This window comes from Pseudophryne corroboree, chromosome 3 (genome assembly GCF_028390025.1).
Source record: "Pseudophryne corroboree isolate aPseCor3 chromosome 3, aPseCor3.hap2, whole genome shotgun sequence".
NCBI classification, from domain to species: Eukaryota; Metazoa; Chordata; class Amphibia; order Anura; family Myobatrachidae; genus Pseudophryne; species Pseudophryne corroboree.
The window spans coordinates 779,219,459-779,238,450 of record NC_086446.1 but is presented as its reverse complement, the minus strand read 5'-3'; the positions used below and the strand labels follow the sequence as shown (position 1 = coordinate 779,238,450).

Here is an 18,992-nt window from a genome sequence, read left to right as displayed (position 1 = left end):
CTGACACTTAATGAGGATTTCAGGGTGTGATTCACAAATGGCAGGACACGTCTGCAAATCACATAGCGCCGACACAAAGCATGCAGCGTACTGTCAGCACAGCGAGAGAGAGCGTGTGTGACAATAAGAGAGAGAGACAGAGGGTGTAGGGGAGAGAGAGTGAGTGTAGGAGAGAGACAGAGAGAGGGTGTAGAGGAGAGTGTAGGAGACAGATAGAGTGAGTGTAGGAGAGAGAGAGTGAGTGTAGGAGAGAGACAGAGTGAGTGTAGGAGAGTGTGTGTGTGTGAGAGTGTGGTAAAGAGACAGAGAGAGAGCGTGAGTGTAGGAGAGAGAGAGAAAGTGAGTGTAGGAGACAGAGAGAGCGTACAAATGTAGGAGAGAGTGTATGAGTGTTGGAGAGAGAGAGAGTGTGTGTGTGTGTGTGTGTAGGAGACAGAGTGAGTGATGGAGAGAGAGTGTCTTTGAGTGTAGGAGAGAGTGTGTCTGTGAGTGTAGGAGAGAGAGAGTGTATGCGAGTGTAGGAGAGAGTACATGTGAGTGTAGGAGAGAGTGCATGTGAGTGTAGGAGAGAGTGTATATGTGAGTGTAGGAGAGAGTGTATATGTGAGTGTAGGAGAGAGTGTAAGTGAGTGTAGGAGAGAGAGTGCAAGTGAGTGTAGGAGAGAGAGTGCAAGTGAGTGCAGGAGAGAGAGTGTAAGTGAGTGCAGGAGAGAGAGAGAGTGCAGGAGAGAGAGTGAGTGCAGGAGAGAGAGAGAGAGTGCAGGACAGAGTAAGTGTAGGAGAGTGTATATGTGAGTGTAGGAGAGAGAGTGTAAGTGAGTGTAGGAGAGAGAGAGTGAGTGCAGGAGAGAGAGTGAGTGCAGGAGCAAGAGAGTGAGTGTAGGAGAGAGAGTGTATGTGAGTGTAGGAGAGAGAGTGTATGCGAGTGTAGGAGAGAGAGTGTATGTGAGTGTAGGAGAGAGAGTGTATGTGAGTGTAGGAGAGAGAGTGTAGGAGAGAGAGTGTATGTGAGTGTAGGAGAGAGTATATGTGAGTATAGGAGAGAGAGTGTATGTGGGTGCAGGAGAGAGACAAAGTGAGTGCAGGAGAGAGAGGGTGAGTGCAGGAGAGAGAGGGTGAGTGTAGGAGAGTGTATATGTGAGTGTAGGAGAGAGAGTGTATGTGAGTGTAGGAGAGAGAGTGTATGTGAGTGTAGGAGAGAGAGTGTATGTGGGTGTATGAGAGAGAGTGTATGTGGGTGTAGGAGAGAGACAAAGTGAGTGCAGGAGAGAGTGAGTGCAGGAGAGAGAGTGAGTGCAGGAGAGAGAGAGTGAGTGCAGGAGAGAGAGTGAGTGTAGGAGAGAGAGAGAGAGAGAGAGAGAGAAAGTGAGTGTAGGAGACAGAGAGAGCGTACAAATGTAGGAGAGAGTGTATGAGTGTTGGAGAGAGAGAGTGTGTGTGTGTGTGTGTGTGTGTGTGTGTGTGTGTGTGTGTGTGTAGGAGACAGAGTGAGTGATGGAAAGAGTGTGTCTGTGAGTGTAGGAGAGAGAGAGTGTATGCGAGTGTAGGAGAGAGTGCATGTGAGTGTAGGAGAGAGTGCATGTGAGTGTAGGAGAGAGTGTAAGTGAGTGTAGGAGAGAGAGTGCAAGTGAGTGTAGGAGAGAGAGTGCAAGTGAGTGCAGGAGAGAGAGTGCAAGTGAGTGCAGGAGAGAGAGTGCAAGTGAGTGCAGGAGAGAGAGTGTAAATGAGTGCAGGAGAGAGAGTGTAAGTGAGTGCAGGAGAGAGAGAGAGTGCAGGAGAGAGAGTGAGTGCAGGAGAGAGAGAGAGAGTGCATGACAGAGTAAGTGTAGGAGAGTGTATATGTGAGTGTAGGAGAGAGAGTGTAAGTGAGTGTAGGAGAGAGAGAGTGAGTGCAGGAGAGAGAGTGAGTGCAGGAGCAAGAGAGTGAGTGTAGGAGAGAGAGTGTATGTGAGTGTAGGAGAGAGAGTGTATGTGAGTGTAGGAGAGAGAGTATGTGAGTGTAGGAGAGAGAGTGTATGTGAGTGTAGGAGAGAGAGTGTAGGAGAGAGAGTGTATGTGAGTGTAGGAGAGAGTATATGTGAGTATAGGAGAGAGAGTGTATGTGGGTGCAGGAGAGAGACAAAGTGAGTGCAGGAGAGAGAGGGTGAGTGCAGGAGAGAGAGGGTGAGTGCAGGAGAGTGTATATGTGAGTGTAGGAGAGAGAGTGTGTGTGAGTGTAGGAGAGAGAGTGTATGTGAGTGTAGGAGAGAGAGTGTATGTGGGTGTATGAGAGAGAGTGTATGTGGGTGTAGGAGAGAGACAAAGTGAGTGCAGGAGAGAGTGAGTGCAGGAGAGAGAGTGAGTGCAGGAGAGAGAGAGTGAGTGCAGGAGAGAGAGTGAGTGTAGGAGAGTGTATATGTGAGTGTAGGAGAGAGTGTGTATGTGAGTGTAGGAGAGAGAGAGTGTATGTGAGTGTAGGAGAGTGTATATGTGAGTGTAGGAGAGAGAGTGTATGTGAGTGTAGGGAAGAGAGAGTGTGAGTGTAGGAGAGAGAGAATATGCGAGTGTAGGAGAGTGTATGTGAGTGTAGGAGAGTCAAATTCAGAGACAGAGAGAGGAATTGGTAGTGTGTGAGTGTAGGAGAGAGAGTGTCTGTGAGTGTAGGAGAGAGTCTGTGAGTGTAGGACAGTCAGTATATGTGAGTGTAGGAGAGACAGTATATGTTAGTGTAGGAGAGAGAGTGCAAGTGAGTGCAGGAGAGAGAGTGTGAGTGTAGGAGAGAGAGAGAGAGAGTGCAGGAGAGTGAGTGCAGGAGCAAGAGAGTGAGTGCAGGAGAGAGAGTGTGAGTGTAGGAGAGTGTATATGTGAGTGTAGGAGAGAGAGTGTATGTGAGTGTAGGAGAGAGAGTGTATGCGAGTGTAGGAGAGAGAGTGTATGCGAGTGTAGGAGAGAGTATATGTGAGTGTAGGAGAGAGAGTGTGAGTGTAGGAGAGAGAGTGTATGTGAGTGTAGGAGAGAGAGTGTATGTGAGTGTAGTAGAGAGTATATGTGAGTGCAGGAGAGAGAGTGTATGTGGGTGTAGGAGAGAGACAAAGTGAGTGCAGGAGAGAGAGTGCAGGAGAGAGTGAGTGCAGGAGAGAGAGGGTGAGTGTAGGAGAGTGTATATGTGAGTGTAGGAGAGAGAGTGTATGTGAGTGTAGGAGAGAGAGTGTATGTGAGTGTAGGAGAGAGAGTGTGAGTGTAGGAGAGAGAGTGTATGTGAGTGTAGGAGAGAGTATATGTGAGTGTAGGAGAGAGAGTGTATGTGGGTGTAGGAGAGAGACAAAGTGAGTGCAGGAGAGCGAGTGAGTGCAGGAGAGAGAAGGTGAGTGTAGGAGAGTGTATATGTGAGTGTAGGAGAGAGAGTGTATGTGAGTGTAGGAGAGAGAGTGTATGTGAGTGTAGGAGAGAGAGTGTATGTGAGTGTAGGAGAGAGAGTGTATGTGAGTGTAGGAGAGAGTATATGTGAGTGTAGGCGAGAGAGTGTATGTGGGTGTAGGAGAGAGACAAAGTGAGTGCAGGAGAGAGAGTGAGTGCAGGAGAGAGAGTGAGTGCAGGAGAGAGAGGGTGAGTGTAGGAGAGTGTATATGTGAGTGTAGGAGAGTGCATGTGAGTGTAGGAGAGAGAGTGTATGTGAGTGTAGGAGAGAGAGTGTATGTGAGTGTAGGAGAGAGTATATGTGAGTGTAGGAGAGAGAGTGTATGTGGGTGTAGGAGAGAGACAAAGTGAGTGCAGGAGAGAGAGTGAGTGCAGGAGAGAGAGAGTGTAGGAGAGTGTATATGTGAGTGTAGGAGAGAGTGTGTATGTGAGTGTAGGAGAGAGAGTGTATGTGAGTGTAGGGAAGAGAGAGTGTGAGTGTAGGAGAGAGAGTATATGCGAGTGTAGGAGAGTGTATGTGAGTGTAGGAGAGTCAAATTCAGAGACAGAGAGAGGAATTGGTAGTGTGTCAGTGTAGGAGAGAGAGTGTCTGTGAGTGTAGGAGAGAGTCTGTGAGTGTAGGACAGTCAGTATATGTGAGTGTAGGAGAGACAGTATATGTTAGTGTAGGAGAGAGAGTGCAAGTGAGTGCAGGAGAGAGAGTGTGAGTGTAGGAGAGAGAGAGTGAGTGTAGGAGAGTGTATATGTGAGTGTAGGAGAGAGTGTATATGTGAGTGTAGAAGAGAGTGTGTGAGTGTAGGAGAGAGTGTGTAGGAGAGTGTATATGTGAGTGTAGGAGAGAGAGTGTATGTGAGTGTAGGGAAGAGAGTGTGAGTGTAGGAGAGAGAGAATATGCGAGTGTAGGAGAGTGTATGTGAGTGTAGGAGAGTCAAATTCAGAGACAGAGAGAGGAATTTGTAGTGTGTGAGTGTAGGAGAGAGTGTGTCTGTGAGTGTAGGAGAGAGTCTGTGAGTGTAGGACAGTCAGTATATGTGAGTGTAGGAGAGACAGTATATGTTAGTGTAGGAGAGAGAGTGCAAGTGAGTGCAGGAGAGAGAGTGTAAGTGAGTGTAGGAGAGAGAGAGAGAGTGAGTGCAGGAGAGAGAGTGAGTGCAGGAGCAAGAGAGTGAGTGCAGGAGCAAGAGAGTGAGTGTAGGAGAGTGTATATGTGAGTGTAGGAGAGAGAGTGTATGTGAGTGTAGGAGAGAGAGTGTATGCGAGTGTAGGAGAGAGTATATGTGAGTGTAGGAAAGAGAGTGCATGTGAGTGTAGGAGAGAGAGTGTATGTGAGTGTAGGAGAGAGAGTGTATGTGAGTGTTGGAGAGAGTATATGTGAGTGCAGGAGAGAGAGTGTATGTGGGTGTAGGAGAGAGACAAAGTGAGTGCAGGAGAGAGAGTGAGTGCAGGAGAGAGAGAGTGAGTGTAGGAGGGTGTATATGTGAGTGTAGGAGAGAGTGTGTATGTGAGTGTAGGAGAGAGAGTGTATGTGAGTGTAGGAGAGTGTAGGAGAGAGAGTGTATGTGAGTGTAGGGAAGAGAGTGTGAGTGTAGGAGAGAGAGTATATGCGAGTGTAGGAGAGTGTATGTGAGTGTAGGAGAGTCAAATTCAGAGACAGAGAGAGGAATTGGTAGTGTGTGAGTGTAGGAGAGAGAGTGTCTGTGAGTGTAGGAGAGAGTCTGTGAGTGTAGGACAGTCAGTATATGTGAGTGTAGGAGAGACAGTATATGACGGTGTAGGAGAGAGAGTGCAAGTGAGTGTAGGAGAGAGAGAGAGTGAGTGCAGGAGAGAGAGAGAGTGAGTGCAGGAGAGAGAGAGAGTGAGTGTAGGAGAGTGTATATGTGAGTATAGGAGAGAGTGTGTATGTGAGTGTAGGAGAGTGTATATGTGAGTGTAGGAGAGAGAGAGTATGTGAGTGTAGGAGAGAGAGTATATGCGAGTGAAGGAGAGTGTAGGAGAGTATGTGACTGTAGGAGAGTCAAATTCAGAGAGAGAGAGAGAGGAATTGGTAGTGTGTGAGTGTAGGAGAGACAGTGTCTGTGAGTGTAGGAGAGAGTCTGTGAGTGTAGGACAGTCAGCATATGTGAGTGTTGGAGAGACAGTATATGTGAGTGTAGGTGAGAGAGTGTATGAGTGTGAGAGAGTGTAGGAGAGTGTAGGAGAGTGTATGTGAGTATAGGAGAGAGACAGAGTGAGTGTAGGAAAGAGATAGTATGTGAGTGTAGGGAAGAGAGTGTGAGTGTAGGAGAGAGAGTATATGCGAGTGTAGGAGAGTGTATGTGAGTGTAGGAGAGTCAAATTCAGAGACAGAGAGAGGAATTGGTAGTGTGTGAGTGTAGGAGAGAGAGTGTCTGTGAGTGTAGGAGAGAGTCTGTGAGTGTAGGACAGTCAGTATATGTGAGTGTAGGAGAGACAGTGTATGTGAGAGTAGGTGAGAGAGTGTATGAGTGTGAGAGAGAGTATATGTTAGTGTAGGAGAGAGTGCAGGAGAGTGTATGTGAGTATAGGAGAGAGACAGAGTGAGTGTAGGAAAGAGATAGTATGTGAGTGTAGGACAGAGTCAAATCCAGAGAGAGAGAGAGAGAGGGGGGGCATTGGGAGAGAGAGAGTGTATGTGGGTGTAGGAGAGAGACAAAGTGAGTGCAGGAGAGAGAGGGTGAGTGTATATGTGAGTGTAGGAGAGAGAGTGTATGTGAGTGTAGGAAAGAGAGTGCATGTGAGTGCAGGAGAGTGTATGTGAATATAGGAGAGAGACAGAGTGAGTGTAGGAAAGAGAGTACATGTGACTGTAGGAGAGTGTATGTGAATATAGGAGAGAGACAGAGTTAGTGTAGGAAAGAGAGTATGTGAGTGTAGGAGAGACAGCAGGAAACCGGTGGCGTCACAGCCTATTTGGGGGGGGGGGTCTAAAGTGGCGACTGCGTTCCCTGCACGCTGTTACAATGTCTCTGGCGTCTCACTTCCGGCAGCCGTGCTGCACCACCATACGGTTACTCAGAACTCTGATTACTGACTGACCTGTGACGGATGCTGCGTCTGTGTACGCAGCTGCTTGGATATGGGAAGCCGCCTGCGGGCATCTCTATATAAATCCAGGCTGGTTAAGACATTTGCATATTTTCACACAGCCGCTGCGTACACAATCGCAGCTGTGACGCCATTTGCGCCCATCTCTGACTCAGACGCCGAGAGACCACAAGAGAGAGCGAGACAAAGCCAGAGAGACAGCGAGAGACTGGCGCTACATTTTATCTTTCTGCCGCAGATTCCAGGAGCTTATAAGTCAATATGATAACACTCCTCGCTGTATATGTGTAACTCGCAGCCCCCAGAGCGTCAGCCGCAATCTGTTCCCCAGCACTGCAGGTATACACAAGTCCCTAAGCAGAGGTGGAGCTGACGGGGTGCTGGGGGCAGAGTACATCATCCCCTGCCTATTTAATGTTTGCTCTATGAGACCCATGGCTCTTGGCTGCAGCGGCATATTAGATCCGTCCACCCCACCCAAACCAGGCTCATGTATGTCACACAGGGAGAATGTACTAAGCAGTGATAAAAGTGGAGAAGTGAGCCAGTGGAGAAGTTCCGCTCTTTCAGCAGCAGAACTGGAAAGAAAGCTTCAGATCCCAGAGAAGAGAGAAACACTCAGATACCAATTATTAATACGCCACATGCTCCCCTGCCACCGGTCTACAGGGGCTGGAATTTAATTTAAACCCCCCCCCCCATATGTATTTAGTAGACATGCTGTCATGTTGGGAGTACTCTCGTTTAATTTCCAAGGCACAGATTGTGAAGCTGCGTCATGTTTTAATGCAATGTATAAACCAAGCTGAAATAATGATGGCAGAGGTCCAAGTGTAACCAAGAATATTTCACAAGGCGGAGGCCGCCATCTTGGCGGGCTTGCCCAGTACACAAGGAACCAGTGACATCACTGATTCTGCAACCCTGTATCTCCGGGATTTGATACTGATGCAAACGTGATAATAAGAACATTGATGTGAAAAGTGGATAGAACAGTGTGTTGTCAGTGAACATGAGGCGGCGAAGCGACGACAAGTTCCATGGAGGATTGCGCCGTGGTCACTATGAAGCCCCCTTTGTTTCCTGCACTCGGTGCCGCGTACCCAGAACTCTTTCTTGCTTGTGCAGATAAGACCAGCCTTGTTTCTTTGAATGCAGATTGTAAAGGCAGACTCCCAGCTCTGGTGACTTCAGATCTTTGTGTGGAGAGCGCAGCCCCACCACCTGCACCCCCAAGCAGAAGGGAAGCCGCTCCGTACCATCCTATAGCGCAACGAGTGTTATGTGACAACACTGGCCGCATTATGCTATGGCTCAGTGAAGTGGAAACAGGTGAAACGGAGACGGGAGATTTCAGCAGAACTGAAGGGTTAAACTTCGTCACTGGGACAGCTTTCTCCATGACGCATAATGGGGGTCATTCCGAGTTGATCGCTAGCTGCTGTTGTTCGCAGCGATCAGGCTAATAATCGGCACTTCTGCGCATGAGTATGGGGCTCAATGCGCATGCGCGACGTACTTTCACAAAAGCCGATGCAGTTTCACACAAGGTCTAGCGACGCTTTTCAGTCGCAGTGCTGGCCGCAAAGTGATTGACAGGAAGTGGGTGTTTCTGGTTGGTAACTGACCGTTTTCGGGGAGTGTGTGGAAAAATGCAGGCGTGTCAGATACAAACGCGGGCGTGCCTGGGGAAACGCAGGCGTGGCTGGACGAATGCAGGGCGTGTTCGTGACGTCAAAACAGGAACTAAACAGTCTGAAGTGATCGCTAGCTAGGAGTAGGTCTGGAGCTGCTCAGAAACTGCACAATCTTTTTTTGTAGCCGCTCTGCGATCCTTTCGTTCGCACTTCTGCTAAGATAAGATACACTCCCAGAGGGCGGCGGCATAGCGTTTGCACTACTGCTAAAAGCAGCTAGCGAGCGATCAACTCGGAATGAGGGCCAATGTGAGGTCTCGCTTCAAGGATCCAGCGTGCGGCGTTCTGCCCCTTTCTTCATCCCACGTCAGTGACAAACCTGCTTTCCGTGCCTTTTATGTAGATGTTCATAGGCAAGCGTGGTGGCTGGCGTCCAGGCGGTTCCAAATACGCTCATATACGACCACAGCAACAACAATGACAAAGCGCAACTACAATATAAATGGTAAAGGTCCATGGAAACCGATAAATGCATTACCAGCCGCCGCCGCCGCAAATTGCGTTAGCGTTAGTACAGGGATGCGCTTTTCAGAAATGACACTACAACGTTTGCCGTACAGGCGGATGTCTAAGCAGGTCCTCACCGGAAGAATAGAGGGCCCGGGGGTAAAAATTATTCTGCAATATCTGTAAATCAGTCCAATGTACTTATAACCCTATGCTAAATTCATCCTCGTGCTATGATAGGGTTATCCATCAGTTTATTATAGTAATATATTTAATTTATACGGTGTCACAAGAGTTCCGCAGCTCGTTACAAGGCACAAACAAAAACAGTATGAACAAAACAAGAAACATTTAACAGAACATTGAGGAACACAGAACACAAGGTTCATAAACATTTCTGCATCAGCTGTCATAAGACCCAAATCAGCGCCGGCTGAACCATAGTTTGGTGCCGTTGTCGACAGTGAGAAGAAGATGACGGTATAAGTGAAGGATGGCAAAACACACGAGGGCACAGGGCCCTGCTCGTGAGAGCTTACAGTCTACAGGGGATGGGCAAACAGACAGGGGTGACACAGACGGTAGACACACTGAGCCAGGAGCATGGAGCGACAAGTTAGGATGACAGCTTACTGATGTTGTTTGACATGTTACACGACCCCCTTTCCATTTGAAAAAACTGACTTAAATTCAAGATGGGCGATTTCAAGATGGCGCCCATGTTCAATACATACCCTAAGAGTTAGCCCACCTCACCCAACCTTACTGGAGTATTCAGTTTTCCCATTTCCTGCACAGTTTTTGAAACAAAAGGGTGTACTGCGACTTTTGAATCACCCTGTATATATATATATATATATATATATATATATATATATATACACACATATATATATAATATAAATATAATATAAATTTTACAATTATGTAATATTATAATTGTATGCATTGAAGGGTGTAAATTACAGGCAACAGCAGGGTCTACCGAGCCCTACTATTTTGGTGTATGTGCTGGGCACTTTCTGTTGTCACACAGGCGTATGTGCTTGGTACTTTGCTGTTGTCACACAGGTGCGATGTATGTGCGGTGTACGAGCTGTTGTCACACAGGTGTGTGTGCGGTGTACGAGCTGTTGTCACACAGGTGTGTGTGCGGTGTATGAGCTGTTGTCACACAGGCGTGTGTGCGGTGTATGAGCTGTTGTCACACAGGTGTGTGTGCGGTGTATGAGCTGTTGTCACACAGGCGTGTGTGCGGTGTATGAGCTGTTGTCACACAGGCGTGTGTGCGGTGTATGAGCTGTTGTCACACAGGCGTGTGCGGTGTATGAGCTGTTGTCACACAGGCGTGTGTGCGGTGTATGAGCTGTTGTCACACAGGCGTGTGTGCGGTGTATGAGCTGTTGTCACACAGGCGTGTGTGCGGTGTATGAGCTGTTGTCACACAGGCGTGTGTGCGGTGTATGAGCTGTTGTCATACAGGCGTGTGTGCGGTGTATGAGCTGTTGTCACACAGGCGTGTGTGCGGTGTATGAGCTGTTGTCACACAGGCGTGTGTGCGGTGTATGAGCTGTTGTCACACAGGCGTGTGTGCGGTGTATGAGCTGTTGTCACACAGGCGTGTGTGCGGTGTATGAGCTGTTGTCACACAGGCGTGTGTGTGGTGTATGAGCTGTTGTCACACAGGCGTGTGTGCGGTGTATGAGCTGTTGTCACACAGGCGTGTGTGCGGTGTATGAGCTGTTGTCACACAGGCGTGTGTGCGGTGTATGAGCTGTTGTCACACAGGCGTGTGTGGTGTACGAGCTGTTGTCACACAGGCGTGTGTGCGGTGTATGAGCTGTTGTCACACAGGCGTGTGTGCGGTGTATGAGCTGTTGTCACACAGGCGTGTGTGCGGTGTATGAGCTGTTGTCACACAGGCGTGTGTGCGGTGTATGAGCTGTTGTCACACAGGCGTGTGTGTGGTGTATGAGCTGTTGTCACACAGGCGTGTGTGTGGTGTATGAGCTGTTGTCACACAGGCGTGTGTGTGGTGTACGAGCTGTTGTCACACAGGCGTGTGTGGTGTATGAGCTGTTGTCACACAGGTGTGTGTGTGGTGTATGAGCTGTTGTCACACAGGCGTGTGTGTGGTGTACGAGCTGTTGTCATACAGGCGTGTGTGCGGTGTATGAGCTGTTGTCATACAGGCGTGTGTGCGGTGTATGAGCTGTTGTCACACAGGTGTGTGTGCGGTGTATGAGCTGTTGTCACACAGGCGTGTGTGCGGTGTATGAGCTGTTGTCATACAGGCGTGTGTGCGGTGTATGAGCTGTTGTCACACAGGTGTGTGTGCGGTGTACGAGCTGTTGTCACACAGGCGTGTGTGCGGTGTATGAGCTGTTGTCACACAGGCGTGTGTGCGGTGTATGAGCTGTTGTCACACAGGCGTGTGTGCGGTGTATGAGCTGTTGTCACACAGGCGTGTGTGCGGTGTATGAGCTGTTGTCACACAGGCGTGTGTGCGGTGTAGGAGCTGTTGTCACACAGGCGTGTGTGCGGTGTATGAGCTGTTGTCACACAGGCGTGTGTGCGGTGTATGAGCTGTTGTCACACAGGCGTGTGTGCGGTGTATGAGCTGTTGTCACACAGGCGTGTGTGCGGTGTATGAGCTGTTGTCACACAGGCGTGTGTGCGGTGTATGAGCTGTTGTCACACAGGCGTGTGTGCGGTGTATGAGCTGTTGTCACACAGGCGTGTGTGCGGTGTATGAGCTGTTGTCACACAGGCGTGTGTGCGGTGTATGAGCTGTTGTCACACAGGCGTGTGTGTGGTGTATGAGCTGTTGTCACACAGGCGTGTGTGCGGTGTATGAGCTGTTGTCACACAGGCGTGTGTGCGGTGTATGAGCTGTTGTCACACAGGCGTGTGTGCGGTGTATGAGCTGTTGTCACACAGGCGTGTGTGGTGTATGAGCTGTTGTCACACAGGCGTGTGTGTGGTGTACGAGCTGTTGTCATACAGGCGTGTGTGCGGTGTATGAGCTGTTGTCATACAGGCGTGTGTGCGGTGTATGAGCTGTTGTCACACAGGTGTGTGTGCGGTGTATGAGCTGTTGTCACACAGGCGTGTGTGCGGTGTATGAGCTGTTGTCACACAGGCGTGTGTGTGGTGTATGAGCTGTTGTCACACAGGCGTGTGTGCGGTGTATGAGCTGTTGTCATACAGGCGTGTGTGTGGTGTACGAGCTGTTGTCACACAGGTGTGTGTGCGGTGTACGAGCTGTTGTCACACAGGCGTGTGTGCGGTGTATGAGCTGTTGTCACACAGGCGTGTGTGTGGTGTATGAGCTGGGTACTGGATAAGTATTTGGGGTATCGCTCTCCGCTTGTTTGTCCATTATCGGCTCATTAGGTATCACTGCTCCTTTCCCTTGCCCTGTATACTCTCAGCCTTCCCGTCGCTGGTGAATCAGCTGTACACCCCCAGCAGTGCTGCCCTGTACACAGAGTTACACGACGACTCACAAGCTCTCACTAGTGAGCCACCCACGAGGCCGTGCGATGACGAATTGCACTTCTATAATTAGTGTGCAAACCACAGGACAACACAAGCCGCTCTGTTGATAGACAAAACCATTGCAGCCCCTAACCGCTCTGCCTCCCACCGCTAAAGCATCCTGTCCTGTCCATCCTAAGTGCTGCCCTCATTGACAACTGAAGCTGCGGAATGACGAACCCTTAATATTTCACTTGATCACAGTAAAAACACTTAGGCCCCATTGTCACTATCCCTGCAGTATTGTAAGGTGACCGGCCAGCTTCGATCATCATCTTAGGGTCTACAGATCCCTGTATTCTCTAAGCTTTCTCAGACTCTCAAGGAAAAATTCTTATGCAGTAACTGGTGTTTCCCACAGAGATTTGGGCTGACAATAAATTCACTCGTTCCAGATGTTGTGTCCCTCATGGAGCAGAACCATGTTCCCAGTAAAATACACGTAAGACATGGAGAGCAGGGTTTGGGAGAGACGCCTCTATGCAAGGCTCCGCTTCACCCCTCTGATTGTACGAGGGATATCTACCGGCTGATTGTGGGTTGAGTTAATTATCTTGTTTTCTTGAAATCTTAAACCACAGAGATTTTGGTTGCGCGGTGAAGTATCTATTACGAAAACGCAAGTCAGCCCCTGGTTAGGGGACTCTTGACTCGGTTTAACTCCTTCGGCGCGTGGCGTGCAGTTTAACCCTCTGTGCAGCCGACCTCAAGCTGCAAGCTGCCCCCAGCGTGACCTGTCCTGAGAGAGGCTTTTGTACTGGCTGTTATATTAGCGTAATTTGTATTTAGAAAAGGCTGGAGGTCTGCAGAGGAGTGCGGAGAATGGTTTATTTTCACTCCCCGCGCTCCACAGCCCAGCAGTTACTGAAAGACCCAAAAATGCTCTTTAAAAAGAAGAAAAAACAAAACAAAAAAACAACCCACCCTTTTCAGAAAATGTTCCTTGAGGTTATATATATATATATATATATATATATATATAAAATGTAAAAATGAGTAAACCAGAAGGATACAAAGAGACGACTGTGAGGACCCATTTTAGAAAGTAAAAAATAAACATGAAGATGGGATAAGACAGGACTGGAACTCGCTGGGATATTTGTGGGTTGACCATCAATGGACTGAGGGCACCTGGTGATTGGGCTCTGGATGGGAACGCGGTGTTTTAGGGGAGTTTGGATATTTAGTTAAATCTGTGATGTTTGCAGGTCGGCACGTGCTCGGGAGCCGCCCTGCGCATCTGCAGATCCGTTTCAGTGAAGTCGGTCGTAGCGTCCTAAAATCCAAAATGCAAAATGACACAGAGCTGTTTTTGTATATATTTGCAGGATTGACATGATGGCAGCATTTGGGGTTGGCGACTGGCAATGTTTTAAAAAACCGGCGCACGTCAGTCCCATTTTGTAGGTGTATATATAATTCTCAATGCACCTCAATCTATTAGTCTAACCTGACGGCATGTGGAAGGGGAAGAGGTCGGCGATGAAAGGCCGAATTTCTCCATGACCTGATCTGGTCGCTGGCCGTCCTTTGTACTAGACAGGAGAGAGCCACAGGATTCGGTTCCAGCAGTGACGGAACCTGGGTTTTAAGTCTTTACCGACTCTTGTCACCAACCAAGGTGCCTTTCTTTGGTCACGTTAAACATGGGTGAAGGGTTTAACCTTAAACAGTGAGCAGACCGCATCCTAAATCCAGGTACTACGTGTAGGAGAGGGAGCAGGGTCTTGCAGAGAGTGCCCTGCTTCCCCATCATACGTCTCACAGTCACACAACACTGCGGTATGACCAGGCCCGGATCCAGGAAGTGGCCACGCGAAGTGGTAAGATCGCAGGGTGGCTGAGCCATCACCTCAGCCTTTTACTACAGTTGTTTTTATCCCTGGTGATCCACATTTCTCTACACCCCAATAGTCACCGCTGATTTGAATTGAAGCGTTCTTGCTGCTTGTATACATAATAATAATATAAGGAACGTGAGAGGCTGATGCTACATACCTCCTACAGCTACAGAAGGTGGGGTTGGGTGCAACATGCAGGAAAACCGTGAATCCGGATCTGTACATAACCTGTAACATGTCCTCGGTGTATCTCCAGATACAGCAGCATCACCATGTACTGTATACAGCAATTCTGACGGGCAAATATGTAACAATACGCTATGTGCAAAGCAGAATAAGTGTCTGCGAGTGTATACAATGCTGGAGGCGATGGATGGGCACCGAGAGACCTTCAGAGGTGCCCGCATACACTACTGCTACAGTCACGCCAAACATCCCTTCCCAACGTGCCAGGTCCCACGCGACTCAGCTTGTTCCAAGCGTCTATTTTGGGTGAACGGATGTATTAACCGCCATGTAATGTGACAGAAATGCTTCACGGAAATTGCACTGATTCATTTGATATGCAACCCTTGTATAATATATCTGTGTGCAAGCGGGCCTGACTTTGTATATGAAGTGCAGCAGTGGCGGCTATTTCTACACCAAGATCCGCTGTGCTCCATATACAGACCCAGTCGCACACGGATGTGAGAGAGTCACTTCGGAAGCGGTTAATCAGGGCTGCAAACAAGATGCACATTTGCACACAAAAAAAAAAAAAGATGCTACACCGCTCGTTGCAACTCCCTCGCGCCAGGTGTCTCCTGCCACATGGCTTCCACCCGGTTGTGGTATGAATGGTCAACCATGTTAAGGTCGACATTCATTAGGTTGACCACTATTGGTCGACAAAGACATAGTGGACATGGACTAATAGTCGACACAACTAAAATGGTCAACACGGGACAGGTCAACATGGATTTTTTTTTTACTGTTTTTGGTGTCATTTTCTTTGTAACATGACCAGGAACCCCAATTAGTGTACCGCGTCTCCTTGCATGGCTCGCGTTACCGTTCCCAATCGTAGTCCACGTGGATGGTAAAGTAAGAAAAAGCCACGTCGACCTGTCCTGTGCCGACCTAATGACTGTTGACCATCCAAATAGATACCCTGCCACCCATAGACCCATGTCATATTCACCAGGGGTCGGGTCCTAAACAACTCCCAATCCTAATCAGACAACAAAATGTAATGAGATATTGAGGGCACTGTGACCGCGGACTGTGACCCGGCCTGAGTCCTGAACAGGACGGGTCTCTCCGCCCCGAATCGCATGGCATTGGGCTGTCTCCACAACGGTGCCAACATGCATCAAGAATACTGCGAGGCTTCGACATTAAAGTAACAGATATGAAGCTGCTGCGTGACGGTGCCGCTTACAATGACTGAGTCCTTAACGGGCGTTATTTCCAACAAACAGCGGGAAACGCTCCGTTATCTAGTGGTCAGAGGACGTCTGACCGGAGCCACTGCTTTCTCTGGCATTGTAATACAGAGAAGTCTACTTACTAGGAAACATGGTGGAACTCTCAGAGGAACCTCAGTAACACCACAAGAGACAGCTATTGTGAACGTCACATTTCATCCAGCACTGCCCGGCTGTCTCTTTCCACATCTCCACATATGAGGGTGCGAATGTATCTGCAGCTGATAGCTCTATTGGCAACGCATATACTGATGTAGTTATGCTTATTTACCCGGTACTTGTCCTATATTGTCTTCAACTGGAAGTCACTGTTTTCCTGTTTTGATTATGTGCATATGTACTCTGTAATTGGGCGCTGCGGAACCCTTGTGGCGCCATATAAATAAAGGATAATAATAATAATATATAATATTTGGTGACCTAGGTGCAAGTGTGCCTAAATATCCGACTGGCCGCGGTTCCGCCCTCGCACAGACTTTTACACACGAGTAGTTGCTTTACTTAGGATTCTAGACCCGAAATACAGATAAAGTCACCAGCATTTCCAACATCGCTCCACCTCCCCTAAATCCAGGACTTATCAGTGGCCCCTGGGAGCCTCACTGACAGTACCATCTGTGTTGTGCCAAGCTCTCTAGCTGTACATGACTGGTATATTTGTAAGGGAACGATGATAATCTAATTTGTGTTAATTGCATGACCTGTCAGCTGCTATGTGTACCGTCACCTGTGACAGGTGTGGTCTGTCCACCCGAACCTGGTTCCCTGTCAGAAGGGAGGATATGGAGGTGTTGTACAAGGTGAGATCAGCTGCTTCATGGTATCCTGTCCCTACATCACTCCCAGGTTACTCACTCTGCACTGTCCTCCCTTTCTTGCAAGATCTTTATAATACGTTCCCTTTCCAGACACTTTCACTCCTCCACCCTCCATCCACATTTCTCTGTACTTCAGTATGTAGTCCACTCGGCTCTGTGCCACGTAAAGCTGGCCATGGGAGAAACAGCTGGTCCTGAGATCTACGCCTGCAGCCCTGAGCGTTTGTCCCTACGACACGAAACTGCAGGCGCTTGATTTGAAAAGTAAAATTGTTGAGGATGAGGGGTAAACGTGGTATAAACACAGTCTCACCTGCGCCACATCCCGTTAGAATCTCTGCCTCAATGAGGTTCCTCTGCAGAGCAGTCAATTTAATTTCTGTTGCATAACTTGGGTGGAGTGAAGATCCGCAGAACCATGATCGGAAAACCAACTTTCAGTACGCCGAGTGTCAAGCGTCTAATTATTCCTTTATTTCTCCTCTCCCTGTCGTCACACCTAGATCATGCATACCTCTCAGGTTCTTTCTAGGTCACTATGCTATACAATAGTGAAAACGCCATCCAAATTCATCCAGTAGTTTTTGTGTGATGCCGGAACGAACAGACAAAAATTTCCGCAAATTTTTTTTTTTGTCTCCACAGTTCAGAAACAGTCCCTAGAAGTATATTTCTCATAAAATTGCTATGTACAGACACAACCCTTATGGTTTTAATATATACACACACACATATATATATATATATATATATATATATATATATATCCCATAAAATGCAGCCCGCGCTGTGTCTAGATAAGGGGAACGGTTTAATCGTTCATGAGTTTTGTTTATTTGTGCACTATAATCAGCGTAAATTGGTGATGGCGCGCGGGAAGTTGTACTGTGCATACTTTGTACACAGAAACGACTTATGTCCTACTGAAGGCCGCTGTGAAGAAAGACTTCCCTCTCTACAAGTCCCCAGGAGCGGGGGGCCGCATCGTCAGAGAGAAGGTGAGGTACATCAAGCAGAAAGAGAAGGTGAACGCACAGGGACAGCTACAGCCATAAATCCTTATTTCAGCCACTCAAGAAAAAGCCCAGGACGGCGCGGAGAAACCATTCTCTCTAAATGTTATGTCTGATTAATCCCAGGCACTAAGTGACAACTGAACTTTAACATTAATATGATATTATTTAAATAACGCTGTTGTTTTTTTTTTTTTTTTGTTTCCGCTAAAAATGATGAATGATTTTCAGACAGCTCAATCGACATGAAGCGATGGCCTCCTTTAATGAGATTTGACAAAACGAGAAGCGTATGCAGAGTATTCGTTACAGCTCATGTGGCAGAGCCGTGCTGGGGGAGGACGCGACCCTCCCCTGCCTGATTGTCTCCACGCACTGGGGCATCTATTTCAATTGCTCTGCTGCTCCCTCCTGGGTTTTACATTTAGATAGTGTCATATTCATATTACTCTTAATCAGTGCGTCCTGGGGGCCCAGCCTCGGAGGTGGGAGGTTGGAGGAACGGCACAGTTAACTTGTTCGTGGGGCTTCTTTTAGTAAAAAGTGAAATCGTCGGGGAATAAATTCTGAGCCCGAGTCGTAGATCATCCCAGCCGGTGACAATGGTTGTTCTCAATTATGCTGATGGTTTTCTCTTTGCTTTTATGGTACATTGATATTTTTACTAAAGCTAGGGGGATGTCAGGAGCTGCGGCTGATTAGGAGATTAATAAAGGTGTCCCTACCTGTCTCTTACCTTCGTAACATCCCGGTCAGAATTCTGGAACTTTTCCCCAGGTTGGTGTCTGTTTCTCTGAGCTACGGAAGAGAAAAGAAAGTTCTCACTTAGAAAACACAATCACATAATCACTGCACCGCAACACACTACACGGTCTGCGCCAATACTCCCGACTACACAGTCATTACCTACACCAGAAACTAGCGCAAACGCTAAGGCACGCCTGGCCAACCAGTGTCTCTCCAGCTGTTGTGATACTACAAATCCCAGCATGCCTTGCCACAGTTTTGTTGTTAGGTCATGCTGGGATGTGTAGTTTCACAACAGCTGAAGAGCCACAGGTTGGCCAGGCCTGCGCTAGGGGATGACACGTACCAATAATATCTATAGTTCTGATTTTATGAGGTGCAGCTACAATTTACAGTGTGCCCTGACCAGAAAGGGCAAACTGTAGCGCACCCAAAATGACTGCCTCTTTTGTAGTATGATTTCCTGCTAATGAGAAGCACTTTGAGTCCTAATGGAGAAATGTGCTATAGAATTAAGAAATATTATTATTAGACTTGGACTGAGGTAAATCGGGGTTAGCCGTAGCGGACACCCCAAGAAGGGTTAGCTCCAGCCGCCACCACCTAAGAGATAGGGTTAGGGTAGGGAACAGAGGGGGGAGGTTAGAAATACTTACACCCTCCGATGTCGGGATGCCGTGGTTGGTCATGTGACCACCAGCATCCCGACCGCCGGTATATAAGATGTATTCCACTCCACTGACATCAGGGCAACATTGCTGTGAGACCGAATCACACAGCCCACCAAGAGCCTCCGATATGCAATAGGTAGCACCTATCCTTGTATAGCAATGCCTATTTTCCTGTACAGTGTGAGCTTGCGAGCAGGGCCCTCCTACCTCTCTGCCTGTTATTACCTAGCATTGTTTTATTACTGTTTTGTTCCCAATTGTGAGGTGCAATGCAATATGCTGGCATTATA

General features: G+C 48.2%; 1 protein-coding gene across 8 annotated transcripts in view; it reads right to left on the bottom strand.

The window, feature by feature from the left end:
• The window catches only part of VTI1A (vesicle transport through interaction with t-SNAREs 1A), a 743,722-nt gene that overhangs the window by 394,457 nt on the left and 330,273 nt on the right, over positions 1-18,992 (bottom strand). For 6 of the 8 annotated variants that reach the window (XM_063962578.1, XM_063962574.1, XM_063962575.1 and 3 more), the window contains one exon: positions 18,021-18,082. In XM_063962578.1, coding sequence (XP_063818648.1) covers positions 18,021-18,082 — 62 coding nt within the window. Of the gene's footprint in view, positions 1-18,009; positions 18,083-18,992 lie in introns of all 8 variants that reach the window. The other 2 variants (XM_063962579.1, XM_063962580.1) reach the window with 1 other exon arrangement.